Below are 19,019 nucleotides of genomic sequence, written 5' to 3'. Positions count from 1 at the left end.
CTCCCTAACATTAAAACACTCCAATAGCTCCCTACTCTCTTTTCAGTCTCACCGCCTGGCAATTTCCCCACCACATATCCTGTTTTGGACAAATTTCTGACACTTAAACATCATGTTATTTTTTTTTCCTCACACTTTCACCATGCCTTTGCTCATGCTGTTGTCTCCATCTGGAATGCCTTTCTTTACTTGTGCAAGCTCCTACCCATCTTCCAACACCCAACTCAAGTATCCCCTCCCTACAGACATTTCCCTGACTTTCCAGGCAATGGTAATATTTCCTTCACACCATATAAATTCCTTGTAATGGATATGTAACACACAGCACTACAATTTTCATGTGAATATGTCTCTCCGATGTTCTTGAGGAAAGATATTCATATTAACCCCAGTGCCAGTTACATAAGTGCTCAATAGGGACTTCCCCGGTGGTCCAGTGGGTAAGACTCCACGTTCCCAGTGCAGAGGGCCTGGGTTCGATCCCTGGTTGGGGAACTAGATCCTGCATGCGTGCCGCAACTAAGAGTCCGCATGCCACAACTAAGAAGTCCGCATGCTGCAACTAAAAGATGCCACATGGGTTAAGAATCCGCCTGCCAATGCAGGGGACACCGGTTCAAGCCCTGGTCCAGGAAGATCCCACGTGCCGTGGAGCAACTAAGCCCATGCGCCACAACTACTGAGGCTGCGCTCTAGAGCCCATGAGCCACAACTACTGAACCCGTGTGCCACAACTACTGAAGCCCGTGTGCCCAGAGCCTGTGCTCTGCAACAAGAGAAGCCACCGTAATGAGAAGCCTGCGCGCTGCAACGAAGAGTAGCCCCCACTCGCCGCAACTAGAGAAAAGCCTGCGCGCTGCAATGAAGACCCAATGCAGCCATAAATAAATAAATAAATATTTTTTAAAATAAAAATAAAAATGAAAGATGCCACATGCCGCAACAAAGATCCCACATGCCGCAACTAAGACCCAGCGCAGCCAAAAATGCATTAAAAAGAAAACTTAATAAGTGCTCAATAAATGTGTTTAATAAACAGTGTGCCCTCACATATCCTGGATCAATTTGTTATCTGGTTATTTTCCCCAAATTTTATGGATTCTTGAACTTGGCTCTACATAAAAGTAGAACTTTCATAACACTGCTTTGAGTTTTCAAGAGGTTTTATTACTATTATTATTATTATCTTCAAATGTCGAACAAGTGTATGAATTATAATGTCTAAACACCCAATGAAAATACCTTAAAGGTTCCCCTATTCATTAAGGAACGAATGAGAGTCCCCCTTCACAATCCTAACTAGAAGTATCCACCTTTCTCTAGACTGATTGATCTGGTATCTGGAAAAGCCCTCACATAGGAACTACTGTGCACACAAGACCAACTGAAGGTACACCCAAAATAATTCCAATTAACTTGTGCTAAATTAAGAGCAGGGACACAAAGCCTATTTTCCCTGGTTTACAAAGTCAGAGAGAGTATAGAAGAGCAAAGAAACAGCTCTCACTGAACTCAAAACTTTTTCTGGAGAGGAGGAATTGGGGAGGGTCGGATGATCCACATTTACCCAGGCCTGTCCAAGTTTCTACTTCCCCATGTTGAAAGGCAGCACTCCTCAGTTTCTGATAGCTCTTCCCCAGGGAACCAGTTTTTATCTCCTGTTTCTTCCCTACACTTGCCTGGAAACAGGTTCGTTTCCCGGGTTCACACGGAGTAACCAGAGAAAACACGGTAGCTTCACTGATTGTGTGTAAAGGGTGGGCTGAAGCCCGGCGATCAGAGACTGTAAAGAGGAGATGGGGACCTTCCGGGACGCCTGATGACTTCAGGCAGACAGGGCTTCCTCTAGCCCTTCTCCGAGGTCTTACCCCACGCCCTCACCCCAGAGACAGGCTAAGCAGAAGGCCACTCGAGTGGGAAACACCTGGGAGGAAAGCTCTCAAGGTAGCCTGAAGGGTCGGAGTCGGCCTTGTGCTGGGTCAAAGGTCAGCGCCTCGGCTACCAGTAGGGCCCAGCAGGGACCCGGAGCGAGAGGCGTGTGACCGGCACTGGAGGATTAGAAGGACCGGCAGCTGGAGTACCGAGCCGCTTCTCGCTCCGGTCCGCCGCCCCAGGCCCAGCCTCCCCGCCGCACTCAGCCTCTGCGCTCCTCAGCAGCTGCCCTCCCTGCCTCTCCCCCTATAACCCCTGCCGTGCCCTAGCGAGCGCAGGCCCCGCCTCCAGGGCCGCCTCAGGGCCAAGGCCTAGTATGGCAGTACCCGCAGAGGTTGGCCAGGTTCGGAGACCGGCCCGGGTCGGCGCCGCTTACCGAGCGCCGCTTACCCTGGCTCCTCCTCCACCACCCGCGCCGCTCCCGGACGGCTCGCTCCCGACGCCACCGACGCCGCAGCTGCTCCGGACTCACGGACGTGCTCCCGACCTCCCCAGACCCTTCCCCCGGCCCGCCGTGCCCCGCAGGATCCTAAAGCCGACTGCCAGAGGCTGGCTCGGACCACGATTCCCAGCAACCATCACAAAGACTACGACTCCCGAAATGCACCGCGAGAAAGAAACTAGCAAAAGAAACATGTATCAAGAGTGTACTGGATGCAAGTTGAATTAGCAGTTTCTTTAAATATGGCAGACCCTGAAGTCGGCAATTCCACTTCCAGGAGTAAATATATCCTCTAGAAACACTGGCAAAGTTTGGAAAGATATATGTTCCAAGCTCTTTATTGCAACTCTGTAAGTGAAAGACTGGAAACAAACTCATTCAATCAACATATACGTATTGTGTAGCTACTATGTACAAAGTACCGTGTAAAGCTGTGTCAACTTGGCAAGTTACCTCTCTGAGTCTCAGTTTTCTCACACGCAAAATGGAAGATTAAAAAAAGACATGCCGGGCAGTGTGTGCGTACGTGTATGTGTCTCCTTATAATGACTTTATAAAGTTGGTACCTCACAGATAACAAAAAAAAAAGGTTTTGAGTGATTACACAGCTTGCTTAATGTTCTAGAGTTAGTAAGAGGTGAAGAAGAGTTTAAACCCAGATCTATCAGGAAAGAGGTCTTAATAGCCCAAAAGCCCAGGTAATTTTTAATTTTTCTTGTCTGTTTACACAGTGGCATAAAACATGATTAGTGGTAAAAAGTTGTACCCTAATAGGATATAAAAAAAGAGTGAGAAGTGGTAATAGGAAGGCATCTTGAGGTGAACCCCAAGAACTATTGTTCCTGAACATGAGTTAGAAGCCTCCTGTACAGCTGAAAGAACCCTTTCCATACCTGACTTCCTTTTAGCACATCTTTGTTGAGCACCTACTGAATACCCAATTCTGGGAGTAGTAAAAAGAAAAACAATTACAATTCTGAGATTATATTGTAACAAAGTGACAGATGATAGATAGAAAAATAGATATACAATTAAATGTTTTAAATATCAAACAGTGAATTATCGAAGGTAAGCTTAGACAAGCTCAAGCTGTAAATGCCCTGAAAATTCAGAGAATGGAAAATTCCCTGTCAATCTTCAGAGGCTTTTGGGGGAAGATGAAGATGAAGTCAAGTCTTAGGAGAGAAGAAAAGGAAAGGCGAAAGTGTGAAGGTGAAGAAACACAATACACTGGCGGGAAGTGAATTAAATACAGATTCAGCTGAGGGTAAGTTTATAAGTCCACAGACTGAGTAGGTAAGAGCGCGACCTCTGGGATACTGTGGAAATGAATCCCAGGCTGGCTACCTACTAGCTGTATGACTTTGGACAATTACATGAGCTCTCTGAGCCTTAGTTTCCTATCTGGAAAATGGGGATAATAAAAGGCCTATGTTATATTGGTTTGGTTATCCAGCACTGAACCCTTCCCCTCCTTTTCTGGGGGCCTTTTCCTTTGGGTAGAGTCTTGATGGAAAACCAGGCCCTGGGCAACCAAGATAAGTGAGCTCATGTGAACTGAGCTTGGCCACTAGGTGCAACCTCCAAGGGCTTCAGCTCTTGATCAAGAGATGCAGAGATGAAAAGATGGTCAGAATTCACTCATAACAGGTCCTGTCCACAAATGCAGTGACCAAGTCATGCAGCACCAGGGGCTGTGGTGTCCTGGCTGTATGGTTCCTGCAGAAAAACAGTTGTGCTTCCTATTTCCTGGTCTTCAGACAGTTTGGGTTCCTGCACACTTTCCAAGCCTGTTCTTCCTGTCTCCTGCAGATTCTGTGACCAACCCCACACCAATGTTCTTCTAGTAAATTTCATTTTTTCTGTATTTCTGTAACTATTCTATAACTCTTAAACAAAAGGTTCCTAAGTGATATCACACACACAAACATGTGCCTACTCAAGCGTACTCATTCTTTCACCAAACATCTATTGAAGTCTTTCTTTGTGCCAGGCTCTACTCTAAAAGTGAGGATACAACATAATGTACAACACGATAAGTATAATTAACACTGCTGTAAATCCTAAGGGTTCTCATCAGAAGGAAAACAAATTTTTTTTCTATTTCTTTAATTTTGTATCAATATGAGATGATGGATATTCACTAAATTCATCGTGGTAATATGTAAGTCAAATAATTGTGCTGTACACCTTAAGCTTATACAATGCTGTACATCAATCATGTCTCAATAAAACGGGAAGAAAAAATTAAAAATACAGTGGCGTATATGTATATGCATGCTTTTGTAACCATCAGAAATATGCACGTGTGTATCCATCAGAAATATGGCTAAAGGGACTTCCCTGGTGGCGCAGTGGTTAAGAATCCGCCTGCCAATGCAGGGGACGTGGGTTCAAGCCCTGGTCTGGGAAGATCCCACATGCCTTGGAGCAACTAAGCCCGTGCACCACAACTACTGAGCCTGCGCTCTAGAGCCCGCGAGCCACAACTCCTGAAGCCCGCGCGCCTAGAGCCCGTGCTCCACAACAAGAGAAGCCACCGCAATGAGAAGCCCGTGCACCACAATGAAGAGTAGCCCCTGCTCGCCGCAACTAGAGAAGGCCACCGTGCAGCAATGAAGACCCAATGCAGCCAAAAATAAATAAATAAATAAATAAACTTTAAAAAAAAAGAAATATGGCTAAAAATACTCAAAAAATATGTAGTGTTACACAATACTGTAAATCAACAATACTTCAATTTTTTAAATGTAGTGTTGTTTTTTTTTTTAAGTGAGGCTATAAAAATGAAAGAAATCCCATGGCAACTAGGAACAGCTGGAGGAGGAGCAAATTTGGGGAGGAAGATGATGTTTAGGACATGTTGAGACGGAAATGTCTATGAGACATCCAGGCAGAAATATTTAGTAGACATTTGGATACCTTCATTGGAACTCAGCAGAGATCTCTGGGGTGTAGATAAATATTTTGGAGCCATTGTCCTAGTGGTAATGGTTCAAGCCATGAGAAGGGAAGAAATGGCCTACGAAGAGGGCTAAAAAAATATTAATAATATGGGGAGGAAAAAAGATAAAAGGGCCCAAAATGGAATTTAAAACCAGCATTTAAAGGATGGTGGAGAAAGAGGAACCAATGGCAAAAAAAGTTCTGAAGACAGCGCTATCTAAAAAAGAGGAGAATTAGAGGAGAAAGATGCTGTGGAAACTACAGGAGAGACTTTCAATAAGGAAGTTGTCAAATGTCTCAAAAGAGAAAAGGAAATTAAAATGCCTTGAAGACCTCAGGAAAACGTACTTCGGGTAAGTATTGGTTTGAGAAATGAATGGAAGGAGAGAAAGTAGAGGCAACAAATGCTAGATCTTTGCAAGAAACTTGACTGTGAAATGAAAGGGAGAGGGAGTGATAGGAGTAAAGGCTGGGGGAGATGAGAACGAAAGAGTGACTTCCAAGACAGGACAGGCTGGGGAGTATTTCTATGCTGAGAGCAAGAGGACAGAATGAGGATGATGAAACAGAAATGGATGCCATTCTCAGGGAAGTTGCGTGGAAAGGGAGGGAGGGGCAAGCTAATGAAGGAGGGACTGGAGGAGGAAAGAGGAATACCACAGCACCTGAGAAGGCAATCTGGGGTGGAAAGGACTCCTGCATATCAATTTGTAGGTGCTAAAGAGATTACACACAGACTCAGTGCCATTAAAGTATGTGTTAATTTTGTTTTTTAGCAAAATGTTAGTTTGGGTGAACTGTTGATACAGTGGTTTGGTGCATTGACCCCGGACCCAGATTGCCTGTGGTTGAAATCCCACCTGTATCTCTACTGCTTAATAGCTGTGTGATCTTGGTCAATTTACTTTCTCTCTCTGTACTTCATTTTCCTTATCTTTAAAAGGCGGGGTGGGGTGGAGGAGCCACACAGTAAGGGCTATGGAAGTACTAGCTATTATTATTTTTTCCACTAGTTTGTCATCTCCATGAAGTTGAGGTTTTCTCTTTTGTTCAGGGTTGTCTACTCAGAGCCTGGCACTTAGTAGGTGCTCAATAAAAATTTCATGAATAAACTGGGATGAGAGAGCGAGGCGCGGAGGGAAGGGAACCCTTGGTAGTTGGATTCTGGGCGGGCTGGAAGCCAGATACCTTAGTCATACTCCGTGCCACTCCGCGGTTACCTGGGGCCTGAAGCAGCGGGCCTACATCCCGTCTCTGAGAGCTTCCCCAGGACTCGCGAGGTCGGAGCGCTGAGAAGATTGTGTGCTCCGCGGCTCCACCCCCGCGAAGCTCCTGCGGCCCCGCCTCTGGTGGGCGGCGTTGTGCCGGCAGAGCATATACCGGCTCCAGTCGCGAGCTAGCCGTGAGGGGTGGGGCTGGGCTGGGCGGGGCCGACTCAGCCGGGCTTTGGCTCACCTCATCAACGAAGAGCGGAAGTCTCAACCCGAGTCTTGACCTCCCTTGGGAACCCGGCACCGAGAGCCGGGCCTCGCCCCACGGGGCGGCGGGCCTGAGCGTGCACCGGCGCGGGCGGCACCATGAAGCGTGCGGGAACTCTGCGCCTGCTCTCGGACCTGAACAACTTCAGCGGCGCGGCCCGGCTCCGGGAGTTGTTGGCCGGGGACCCAGCCGTCCGAGTTCGCTGCAGCCCGGACGGCCGCCACCTGCTGCTGCTGCGACCTCCGGGGGCACCGGACCCGCAACTGCTGGTCGCGGTGCGTGGACCCGGCGCGGCACTGGAACGTGCCTGGCCGGCTGGCCAGCCCTCACCGCTAGACGCCTTCTTCCTACCGTGGCCGGCGCGACCGGCGCTAGTCCTAGTGTGGGAGAGTGGCCTAGCCGAGGTGTGGGGCGCGGGGGTGGGGCCCGGCTGGCGGCTGCTGCAGAGCACCGAGCTGTGTCCTGGCGGTGGATCCCGTGTTGTGGCCGTGGCGGCGCCCCGAGGCCGCCTGGTGTGGTGCGAGGAGCGTCAGGCCGGCGCTGAGGGCCGCGAAGGGCCTCCCGCAGTGGCTTTCAGCCACTGTGTGTGCGTCCGGACCCTGGAGCCCAGCGGGGAGGCCGGCACCAACCTGGGCCGTACACACATCCTGCTGCACAACTGCCCCCCTTTCGGGCTTCTGACCTCCCGCAAGGACCTCTTCCTGGTGCCCACTGCCACCACCTGGCCTGGCGTGGGCCACATTCTGCTCATCTGGAGCCCAAGCAAGGGCAAGGTGGTGGTGGCTGCCCCATGTCTTGGCCTCTCCCACAGTAAAAGCCTGAATCCTGGAGGAGGGGACCCTTGGGACTTCAGTACCCTGCTCCGAGGCCTTCCTGGGCTGCTGTCCCCCAGGCAGCCATTAACTGTACACACCTGGGCCCCAACTCCCCAGGGCCTGCTGTGGCTTGACTTCAGGGGCACTGTGAGCCTGGTGCAGCCCCACGGTGGTACCCGGGCTGTTGGCACCCTTCAGGAGGCACCTGCCAGCCTGGCAGGGTCTGCAGCACTGGGCACATTTCATGGCACTCTGGCCTGTGTGCTGGGCTCCACATTGGAACTGCTGGACATGGGCAGTGGGCAGCTGCTAGAAAGGAAGGTCTTAAGTACAGACCGAGTACATCTGCTGGAACCCCCAGCCCCTGGCATGGAAAATGAGGAAGAGCTGGAGACCCGAGGGGGTCTTCGTTTGCTTTCAGCCGTGGGTCTGTTTCGAGTAGGCTGGGAAGCCCCACAAGGCCTTGAGCTGCCTTCAGCTGAAGATCTGGTGTTTGAGGAGGCCTGCGAGTACTACCAGCGGCGGAGCCTGCGGGGTGCCCGGCTCACCCCAGAGGAACTGAGACACAACAGCACATTCCGGGCACCTCAGGCCCTGGCTTCCATCCTCCAAGGCCACGTGTCCCCATCAACACTGTTGACCACACTGAGGGCCGAGCTTCGGGATTACCGGGGCTTAGAGCAGCTTAAAGCCCAGCTGGTGGCTGGGGATGACGAGGAGGCTGGCTGGACTGAGCTGGCAGAGCACGAAGTGGCACGGCTGCTGAGGACTGAGTTGATGGGAGACCAGCTGGCCCAGCTCAACACCGTTTTCCAAGCCCTCCCTACAGCAGCCTGGGGTGCCATCCTCAGGGCCCTGCAGCTCCAGCCAGATGGGAATGGCAGGCTGAGGTCCCAAGCTCCCCCTGACGTGTGGAAGAAGGTACTGGGGGTTACAACATGTGGAAAGGAACCACCCAGTGGGATACTGCCCCTCTTTGAACTCCTGTGCCGATGCCTCTGCCGGCTGGAGCCACGGTGGCTGCCACCCTTTGTGGAGCTGGCACAGCAGCAGGGCGGGCCTGGCTGGGGGTCAGGGGGCCCAGGGCTGCCCCTCTATCGCCGAGCCCTGGAAGTACTAGGTGAGGAGGGGACTAGGCCTGAAGCACTGGAGCTAGACCTGCTCTTGGGCAGTGGGCGGCCCAAAGCTGTGCTCCAAGCTGTGGGGCAGCTGGTGCAAAAGGAAGAGTGGGAGCGGGCTCTAGAGGCTGGCTTGGCCCTCAGCCCCTCCAGCCCCCTGCTTCGAAGTGAGATCTTCAAACTGCTGTTGGCCGAATTTGCCCGGCACCGCCGGCTTGATGCTCACCTCCCCCTCCTTTGCCGCCTGTGCCCACCAGACCTAGCTCCAGCTGAGCTCCTGCTTCTACTGCGGACACACCTCCCAGATGAGTTGGAGCCCCCCGCCCCATTCCCTGAGCCTGGGGCAGAGCCCCCTCTCACTGTGGGCTTGCTCAGAGCCCTGCTGGAGCAGACTGGGACTGAAGGACGACCCTCTGGCCCAGTTCTAAGCCAATATGAGGACATTCTATGGGACCCAGGCACTCCACCCCCTACCCCACCTCGGGGACCTATGTCAGCCCTCCAGGCATCAGACCACCCAGGCCTGGAGGCATGGGCACCATCTGGACAGGGCCTCTGTGTGACTGACACAGGCTGAAAATTGTTTCTAGGACACAGTGATCAGGGAAAGGAGCCTAGGAGTTGGAGGGGGCCAGAGTGGGACCTGTGTGTGCAATACTCACAATACTCTTCTCTCTTCTGGAGCAATTTATATATATATATATATGTATAATAAATATGTTTGGTCTTTATCCTCAGGTTTCTGTCTTGGTGCAAAGCTCCTAAAACACTTGGAATTTCCTGAGTGATAGAAATGTCTTTGTTATAACGTATGGACACCAAGGGGGGAAACTGGCGGGGGGGGAGGGGTGGGGGGGATGAATTGGGAGATTGGGATTGGCACATATATACACTAATATGTATAAAATAGATAACTAATAACCTGCTGTATAAAATAAAATTGCAAAAAAAAAGGAAAAACTCTACATTGCTGTTAGTAGTAACGGTGCTAACCACAGGAGATTCTAGATTTTAAATTTCAAAGTGATAGCTTTAGATTTTATGAGAGTAGTAAACAGGAATAGATCCGATGGTTAATTGATGTGCCTTGATTTAGACAAACCTAATAGATTAAAATCCAAGCATACATCAAAGATAAATTAAGGTCAAATAAATTACACTGCAAATAAATTTACAGTAGAAGCCATTTAAACAGCAAATCCTCACTACATTTTAAATATCTGATTCCTATTTTGGGACCATATTTATTAGATAAATTAAGGTGTGCTTTATCATAAAAATGAACACAGATGCAGGGGGAGAGAAAAACTAAAAAAAATTACCAGAAAATTTCAGATTTGAACTGGAGATTTAGTTAATATTATATCCAAATATTTTTTAAGTTTTGACTTGTTACTTCCCAAAGGTCAAAGTTTTCATTTTCAACAGAAAAATGTTGCCTACAAGAAATATTAAAACAAATTAGGGGGGCCGCCGGGAAAAAAAAAAAACAACAAATTAAATAGGGAAAATCTTTGAGGTGGTGGGACTTATTCCAGCTCCCTATGCTTTGTGTTGGAAAAATAAATAAAATTTAACAGTCAATGAGCTTGCTGTATAAAAATAAAATAAAATTCAAAAAAAAAAGAAATGTCTTTGTTGTAACAAGCCCCTTTAGACCAAACCTGCATTTACACTAATGCGGTAACTTAAAGTGGGGACCGCTAGCGTCAGGATGGGGCTGGTCACCAGAAAGACCCGAGTGATAAAAGGGTTGGAACTTTCAGCTCCATCCTCAACCTCCTGGGAGGGGAGTGGGGCTAGAGACTGAGCTCTACAAAAACTCCTGAACAGGGAAATTTGATGAGCTTCTGGCTTGGTGAACACATTAAGGTGCTGAGGTACCCAGAGAGGGCGTGGAAGCCCCATACACACCCCTCACACCATGCCTTGCCCTATGCGTCTCTTCCATCTGACTGTTGTATCCTTTAATAAACTGGTAAACATAAGTATTTCCCTGGGTTCTGTTAGCCATTCTAGCAAATTATCAAACCAATTTATAGCATGGGAACTCCCAATTTATAGCCAGCTGATCAGAAGTACCAGTGACTTGTGACTGGCATTTGAAGTGAGGGCAGTCTTGTGGGATTGAGCCCTTAACCTGTGGGATCTGTGCTAACTCCAGGTAGTTAGTATCAGAATTGAGTTGACTTGTAGGACACCCAGTTGATGTCCACAGAGAATTGATGGTTGGTGTTGGAAAACACTCCAGAAATGTATACACGGTTGGTGTGTTTTTCAATAGCTGAGGGCCTCATAGAGTTGGTTATAGAGGGAGTGGTTAAATCTGAATCTGTTGGCTAAAGTGACCACTTCCAATAATGAAAATAATTAACATTTATGAGCATTTAAAGTATACCAGTCACTCTGTTAGTCTTTAAATAGTCCCTCTTTTAATGTTTCTAATAACTCCATCCAGAAAGTACTAATATTATCTCCATTTTACGGGTGAGGAAACAGAGATTTAGAAAGATTACTTGACCAAGGTCAGTCAGCTAGAAAGTAGTAGCTCCAAGATTTGAACCACTTCACTGTACTGTACAGCCAGTAGCTGCTACCGGCTTGGGCTTGAAGCCCTTCTCATTCCTGGCTCAATGCTAGCTTCTCTAGCCTGTTGTGAGGAGGGGGATCTGCAGAGGTACACACTTCCTTTCCCCGAGACTCTTTTGTTCCTGAGTAGGAATTGTGCTGGGCCCTGAGCCCATGCTTGTCTCCCCCCAGGATTTCTGGAGCAGCCACTGGTTAAGGGGAAGAGTTACCACAGACAGGAGAGCTACCTGCAGAGCCCTCTGGCTTAGTAACAAGAGTCACTGGAGGAGGGTTGCTTGGAGGCTGACTCCCAAAACTAAGAAAAAAGAGCGTCTCCAGAACATATTTCTGTTCATCTGGATTTAGTCAGCAGGAGCACCTTTGAAGAGGCCTAGGCCCTCTGCCCACTTCTACCCAAGTGACCCCTCAGGCTGGTTCTGGGCTTAGGGTAGGACTCTGGATGCTGCTACTCAGCATCACCCTGGGCCCCCAGGTATCCCTTGTCCAAAGCTTGGGCCCAAGGTAAGGACTACCACTTAGCTTTGCCCTCAGCTGGGACCTGCAGCTTGGGTTCTGCTCAGCCTCATCCTGGACTTAAGGTGGATCTTTAGGCTCATATGGGACTAGGGACAGTTCCTCAGTCTCGAGGAAGGGGGCAGCGCCTCAGGCTTATACAGGGCTTGTGTTACTCCTCAGCCTCATGAAGGTCCTGAGGTAGCTCGTGTGCATAGCCAAGTCCTAGGATGGCTCCTCAGCCTCATGAAAGTCTAAGGATGGTACCTTGACCTCATCCAGAATTTGGATGGCTGTTGTCCTGGCCCTTAAGCCAGGTTGTCTACCAACATCAGGAATCAAGCTACTGACCCTTAAGCTTCTGCTCCTCCCAGAGGCCCAGAACTAGGGACAGGTCATCCCTTGGCCTCTACCTCAGCCCTGGTTTGGGTGGGGTTCATCCTCCTCTTTAGTCTGGAGGCTGGGCCCATTATGGCCCCTCTGTGGGAAGCTGGGGATGGACAAAAGCAGGAATCTGTTTCCTGTTCATGATCCTGCTGAATCATGGTTGCTGTTTTTTGGGTTTTCTTTTCTTGGCCACTCCACGTGGCTTGTGGGATCTTAGTTCCCTGACCAGGGATCAAGCCTGAGCCCCCTGCATTGGAAGCACAGAGTCCCAATCACTGGACAGCCAGGGAAGTTCCTCATTGTTGTTTCTTCTCAGCCTGAGATTGGCTTGGGCCTCTTTCTGTGCTTGGAGGGAAAAGAATTGTACTCAGTGGGTCTCTGTGGGCATGGGCAAAAGAAGGGGGCCAGGTTTTTCCTTGGAATTGTTTGGCTCAAGGAATTTCCTCAGGGCCACCCACAAGTAGGGGAGCCACCCAGCCTGGCAGCTCTGAGGAGAGCAGGTGAGCTTAGATGGGAACTTTCACCTGCTGTTAGACTTGGTGCTTGATTGCTCTTGTCCTTGCTCATGCTCCAGCTCCAGTGAGGAGGGTGAAGTGACCCCCAACCATGTCTCAGGACTTTGGAGAACAGCTCGGGGATATAGATATCATTGTGTGACTGGGTTCTGGTGGAGTGTGTGAGAGGACCATCAGAGAGCTGGCCCAGTGTGGTCTTCCTGAGACAGAGGGCTCCAAATAGGTGAGTGGAGATCCCAAGTCTGAGGTCTTTGGTTGGCAGGGAGTATTCTAGGATCAGAAAGTAGAGAGGGTCCCTAGACAGGATGTTGGGACCTGGGGATATGGGAGATCTAGGAGCTCTGAGGTCCTTGATCTTGGGTGCCTGGGTAAAGGGGGAAGTTCTGGGGCTGAAGGTTTTGAGCAGTGGACAAGATCCCAGGTCCGAAGTCCCTGGGCAGGAGGTGGTAGGAAGGCCTGAGGTCCCTGGGTAGGTGCATTTCCACAGGTATGCCTCATCTTTGGAGCATACTACTCTCAAGTTCACTTGGCAGTAGTCTCTGGAAAGCTTGAAGGTGAAGCTAAGCTACACAAGACCAGAATGCAGTCTGGGCAAAGGAGAGGAAGCAAACCCTGAGGCTCCTCTACCTGCCTATATGGCCATGGAGCCCAATCCTCCCTTTTTCATCTCCCTACTGCCCACCCATATTCCCTTCCCTCACCAGGAGCTTCACTGTTTAGACACAGACCACAGTTTCCATGCCACCCAATGACTGGAACACAAGACTACAGCAACCGGGGACTTCCCTGGTGGCTCAGTAGTTAAGAATCCGCCTGCCAGTGCAGGGGACATGGGTTTGAGCCCTGGTCCGGGAAGATCCCACATGCCGCCGAGCAACTAAGCCCACGAGCCACAACTATTGAGCCCGCGCGCCTAAAGCCTGTGCTCCGCAACAAGAGAAGCCACCGCAAAGAGAAGCCTGCGCACCTCAAAGAAAAGTAGCCCCCACTCGCCGCAACTAGAGAAAGCCCGCATACAGCAACAAAGACCCAACACAGACAAAAATAAATAAGTTAAAATAAATAAATTAAAAAAAAAAAAAGACTACAGCAACCCAAGTCTTCTCCAACCCGCAAAGGCCAGAGATCAAAGCCCACCCCTTTCTCCTGTAGGAAATTGTTGGCCAGAGTGGGCTGTATCCAAACCACTCTGCTTTCCGCCCATACCCTGACCCAGCCATCAAGGGAACTTGTCCTTAGGAAGTGTTCCACACTGCACAAATGTACCAGAACTTGGTTCACACTTCCCCTTGGTGGTCAGGGAAAGAGAGGAAGTTGGAGAGTGGGGAGGGGGCAGCTCTAGACCCCCAGCTCCAGAGGGAGCCCCCTCAGGCTGGAATGCCTGGCACCCTTACTGCCCTGGAAGAAAGGAAGAAAAATCCTGAGTGGCTCCCCAGGGCCCCACTCAATCTCTTCTTAGGCACAGGCTCCCCCTGGTGGTTACTGTCATCACCGCCAGCTCCACCATCACCCTTAAACAAGCACACACTTGCCCATTTCTTGACTAAGACTGAAGAAGCCTTTGAAGGTGGTAAATTAAGGTTCTCTGAGGGCAAGAGAGGAGGAGAGGAGGAGGTCAGGGTAGAACTCAGGGAGCAAATCAAGGGGAGGGGAAGTGACCCTGGTCTTGTACTAGGACAGTATCACCCAGAAGAAAGAGGGACATGAGCTGCCAGGATGCTTCCTCTCCAGGGTTGGAACTCTGCCCTAGCTACCAGACTGATCTGGATAATTTGAGCCAACTGAGGAGGAAGTTGAGGGCACAGCAGAGATTTCTGGGAAGGCACAGTGAGGTCATATTTTACATGAATTTGAAATATAGGAATAAGATGCTGGGCTTTATTCAAAATCAATAGTCTCACTTTATGCACAAAATGTGAAATGAAGGTGAATCTTCCTAAATATAAAACTTTTTGAGAATCACAATTTCAAGGCTAATGGACTGAGTGAAATGTAAACTGCTTACACTATTACTGCATGCGTCCCCATTTCTGCTGGTAAACAAAAATTCAGGTGGGGAGGGAGGCTGAATCAGGCTGTGAGGTCAGGGCTGAGTGACCAGGGTCACTCACCAGTTGTAGGTAGAAGCCTTGGAGTGGTTTCTCCTCTAGTTCCCAGAGGGAGAGCCGGGGCCTGGCTCCAAAGGTCGCTACACAGGAGCAAGAACAAAGGTGAGGAAAGACAGAGGCAGAGAGATGAGTAAGAGGATGAGGTTGGACCAGGAGAAGAGAGAGGAGACAGACAGATGGGAACGGGAAGAGGGGCCTGGGGGAGGCAGGGAAATGCTCTCACTCTGGAGAGCAGAGGACGCTCTCAAGTGTGATTGCTGGAGGATGGAGGACAGAGCAGAGAGGGGTCCCTTGGGGCCTCTCACCAGAATTATAGCCAGAGCGTAGAGCCAGTGGGACAGCTTGTCTAGATTTGGTCTCCCAGAGCTTTCCATTATCTGAGAAATGAAGGAAAAAGGAAGGAGCTGTGAAGAGCTGAGGAAGGGGGAGTGGGGGGGTGGCCTGCACCAAGAATGAGGTCAGTCCACCTCATTTGGGCCTCGCTGAGCTAAAGGTTCTGGAGGGGCAGACTGTCCAGGTCTTTCCTAGGTGTCAAGTCCTCAGGCTTTGGCAGCCACTCAGATTCCAAGGTGACATGCAGTCTTCTCAAAGTCTCTATTATTTTTGTTTTGTACCAGGGAAAAGTGGGCATTGTCCCACCCTTAACCACCCCACACAGGCTCTAGGAACAGCCTAGAGCCTCAGAACTGGGGGGCAGAGCTTCCCCAGCATAGAGCCTTCCCCAGCATAGAGCCCTTCCCACAGAGCCCTGATGCTGGACGTGGGAAGGCTACAGTGGGGGAAGGAAAGGGAAGGCTGATGGGAGGTATAGAGGCAGAGGGGACCCAAGCATAGGCAGGTCAGTGTCCTGGGCCAAGGCAGGGGGGACACTGACCTGGATATCACTGGAGAGTTATCCAGAGGGGAAATCAAGTGACTGCTTATCACTGACTAGATTGGTTCATTGTTCTCATAGCCCTTTGGGGATAGTAGAGGGTCAGTATGGGCAAGAGGTGATTCATGGGAAGCCTAGGAGAGGGAGGATGGACACATCAGTGACCCACTTCCTCCCTCCACCAACTGGTCAAGCCCTAGTGAGTTCCCCAGCGAGTAGGTCTCCCCTGTAAATGTTGGGGAAGAAAAGAACATAAGGTGGACTTTATGGGGTATAAGAGAATGGCTGCTTCAAAAGAGGGGAATGGAATGGCTCCAGAGTAGAAAGTTTGGAAGTGGATGGCCAAGAGGGATCAAACCAGAGAAGAGTCAGAAAAACAGAGTGGGGAACACTGATTGGATTTCCTAAACCTTTGTAGTTTCTCCAATAAAAGATATAGTTTCTCCCTGTAGAAAGCAGCACCTTCCCAGCTGGTCCCAAATCTCGCTACTGAGACCCTGGAGAGGTGTGTTTTTTGTTTTAATGACAAGCTTAACTGGAACTGGGAGTAGGCTCTTGATTCTGTGTCAATTTTGTTAGCCTTGTCCATCATCCCCTTAATTACATCAGTCAGACCCTTAACTCAAAGAGGGCTCCTTTGCCTGGCATGAGAGAAAGCCAGGAAGAGGATCTGTGGTTAACCCATTTCTTCCCCTATGAATAATTTTTTGGAAGCAGAGTTCCAAGGGGTCATGTATGTGGGAACGGCTGAGGAGCCATCAAGAAAACAAGAGGGAGCTCTTCTCTGCGGCACTGCCTATGGAGGCGGCAGCCATCTCCTACTAGGCATCATGGCCACCCTCAGACCCCTCACAAAGCCCAAGATTATCAGAAAGAGGACCAAGAAGTTCATCTGGCACCAGTCAGACTGATATGTCAAAATTAAGCAGAACTGGCGGAAACCCAGAGGCATTGACAATAGAGTGCACAAGAGATTCAAGGGCCAGATCTTGATGCCCAGCATAGGTTATGGGGGCAACAAGAAAACAAAGCACATGCTGCCCAGCGGCTTTGGGAAGTTCCTGGTCCACAGGGTCAAGGAGCTTGAAGTGCTGCTGATGTGCAGTAAATCTTACTATGATGAGATTGCTCACAACATCTCCTCCAAGAACCACAAAGCCATTGTGGAAAGAGCAGCCCAGCTGGCCATCAGAGTCACCAATCCCAATGCCAGGCTGTGCAGTGAAGAAAATGAATAGACAGCTCATGCACACATTTTGTTTGTGTTAATAAGACCATAAAACTCAGCAAAAAAAAAAAAAGAGAGAGCAGTTGTCAGTCTGTCAAGTCTGCCCTGCCTCTCCCATCTCTGTGCCCAGCTTCAATTCCCCATCACCATCCTGTCAAGCTCTGGTCATCTCTTTTCATTCCTCACATCTCTCACATCCATCTCTCAAAGTAATGGATTCTGAGCTTATGTTTATTGACCACTCAGTGGACAAACCCACTGAGTCCATCAATACACTGAAATTCTTAAAAGGTTGAATTCAACAAATCTTCTGTATTATAAACTCTGTTGATATCCCAATATCCTCCACCTGGGTATTCACATCTGGGTGGGGTGGTGGAAATGGAGTGGTAGTACAAAAGAAGGATCTGGAGCTGGGGGGTACCCACCCCATATGTGCCACAATGTCTGTGCCCTCTTATCCACTCTTTCTGGAATACCATGGAGAGACTGTGGGTCCCCTACTGGTGTTCCAACTTTCTCTAACCCCAAATCCATGCAACTAATTCTAGGAAAGGGGGGATTAGGAGTTGGCCCTACTGGGACTTCTTTGGTGACTCTCCTAAAAAATCATTCCATAAAAGGGCTATTCCTGCATGAGGCTGAGGAAATACAGAGGTGAGAAAAACCAACTGGGAGGTGCTCAAATGTAGCCATACAGAGGTAAAGGGGAACATGAATGTTGTCCTGGTCGGTGTCTTCAGGCCAGATCTAAGAGGAGAGGCTGGCTGCCCTTTCATTCCATGGACCAGGGTTGGCAGAAGTTTCCCAGGTTTCTGAAATTTTCAAACCTTCCTCAGACTTTGGGCCTCTTTTCACATAGTGACCAACTGTAAAAGCTTTGAAAGGAAAAGGTACCATGCAATTGTCTTTAGGGAGATCTTAACACGGGGGGCAAAGAGGTGTGAGGAGAGCTGGTGCCCCACTCAGCATCCAGTCTAGAGGCGTGAGGACCCCCAGAGATTGAATGGGTAGGAAGCAGCCTGAGGCTCTTGCGGTTTGTAGGAAAGAAGAAAGGAGGCATGAGGTAGTACCAGCTGCAAGGCTTCTACGGCTCCCGGTTCAGGAAGAGAATCCCCAGAGTAGGAAAGAAAAGAACCCAGCTGAATTGCTAGGTCCTGGCAAGTAAGGAAGAAACAGGGCTCAGGGAGCTAACTTGGTTTGGCAAAAAGACCCTTATGGGGGCTTAACCCTGATGGCTTCCCCAGCATATTAAGACCACCCTCAGGAACAGTCCTACTTTGTTGATGATCATATAGGGGTTCATCTTCAAAAAAGTATTTAACACTGATATCAGCTCATTAACATCTGGGAGCTGGAGAAAGAAAAAGGCGGAGGGCAAAGACTAAGGCCATGTGCCTTGCTTGCCTCACTGGCCTCGTGGAGGCGGAAACTCCCCCTCAGTCCCTTTCCAAATCCTCACACGATAGACACAACACCCTCCCATTGTTCTATAGAGAACAGTGGTCTGGATTCTGCCAGTGCTGACCCTTCCCTGCCACCAACATTTGTGTGCCTGTCTCAATTTAAAGGCTCTTGGGGACTAGGCTGGGAATCAAATTCTCCATCATAAAGGGGCTTCTTTGGGAATTCACTGGCAGTCCAGTGGTTAGGACCCTGTGCTTTCACTGCTGAGGGCGCAGGTTCGATCCCTGGTCAGGGAAATATGATCCCACAAGCCGCACAGGGTGTGGCCAAAAAAAAAAAAAGAGGGGCTTCTTTAAGTAGGGACAGATTTCTCCTCTCAGAGTCAATGACTCTCCAAGAGTGGGCTTAGGTTTCCTCCATCCAATTGGAGGCACATGTAGTGGGTTGAATCGTGGCCCCCAAATGATATGTCCACCCATAACCTCAGAATATGACCTGATTTTGAATAAGCGTCCTTGCAGAGTTAATTAAGGCAAGGATCTCAAAAGGAGATCATCCTGGACTAGGGTGGGTCCTAAATCCAAGAATGAGTATCCTTATAAGACAGACAAGGGGACAACACAGAGACACAGAAGGAGAAGGTCATGTGAAGACAGAGCAGAGATTGGAGTGACGGGTCTACAAGCC

General features: G+C 49.5%; 2 protein-coding genes and 1 pseudogene across 8 annotated transcripts in view; 2 read left to right on the top strand and 1 right to left on the bottom strand.

Annotated features, from left to right (window-relative positions):
• ARMH3 (armadillo like helical domain containing 3) overlaps positions 1–6,557 on the bottom strand; it is a 185,685-nt gene extending 179,128 nt beyond the window's left edge. For 3 of the 7 annotated variants that reach the window (XM_036829259.1, XM_036829264.1, XM_036829261.1), the window contains exon 1: positions 2,323–2,470. The gene's annotated coding sequence lies outside the window, so the exon portion shown is untranslated. Of the gene's footprint in view, positions 1–2,308; positions 2,471–6,540 lie in introns of those variants that run through there. The other 4 variants (XM_036829262.1, XM_036829260.1, XM_036829263.1 and 1 more) reach the window with 4 other exon arrangements.
• Positions 6,558–6,720: 163 nt separating this feature from the next.
• On the top strand, positions 6,721–9,463 carry HPS6 (HPS6 biogenesis of lysosomal organelles complex 2 subunit 3). The gene has a single exon (XM_036829747.1). It carries the CDS (start codon positions 6,898–6,900, stop codon positions 9,307–9,309), a length of 2,412 nt encoding a protein of 803 aa, XP_036685642.1. The 5' UTR covers positions 6,721–6,897; the 3' UTR covers positions 9,310–9,463.
• A 7,040-nt stretch (positions 9,464–16,503) lies between these two features.
• Positions 16,504–16,944, top strand: LOC118882816 (annotated as a pseudogene).
• The last annotated feature ends 2,075 nt before the right edge of the window (positions 16,945–19,019 follow it).

This window comes from Balaenoptera musculus, chromosome 16 (assembly GCF_009873245.2).
Source record: "Balaenoptera musculus isolate JJ_BM4_2016_0621 chromosome 16, mBalMus1.pri.v3, whole genome shotgun sequence".
NCBI classification, from domain to species: Eukaryota; Metazoa; Chordata; class Mammalia; order Artiodactyla; family Balaenopteridae; genus Balaenoptera; species Balaenoptera musculus.
Note: the sequence above shows the minus strand (reverse complement) of the source record. Positions and strands in the feature narration are given on the sequence as shown.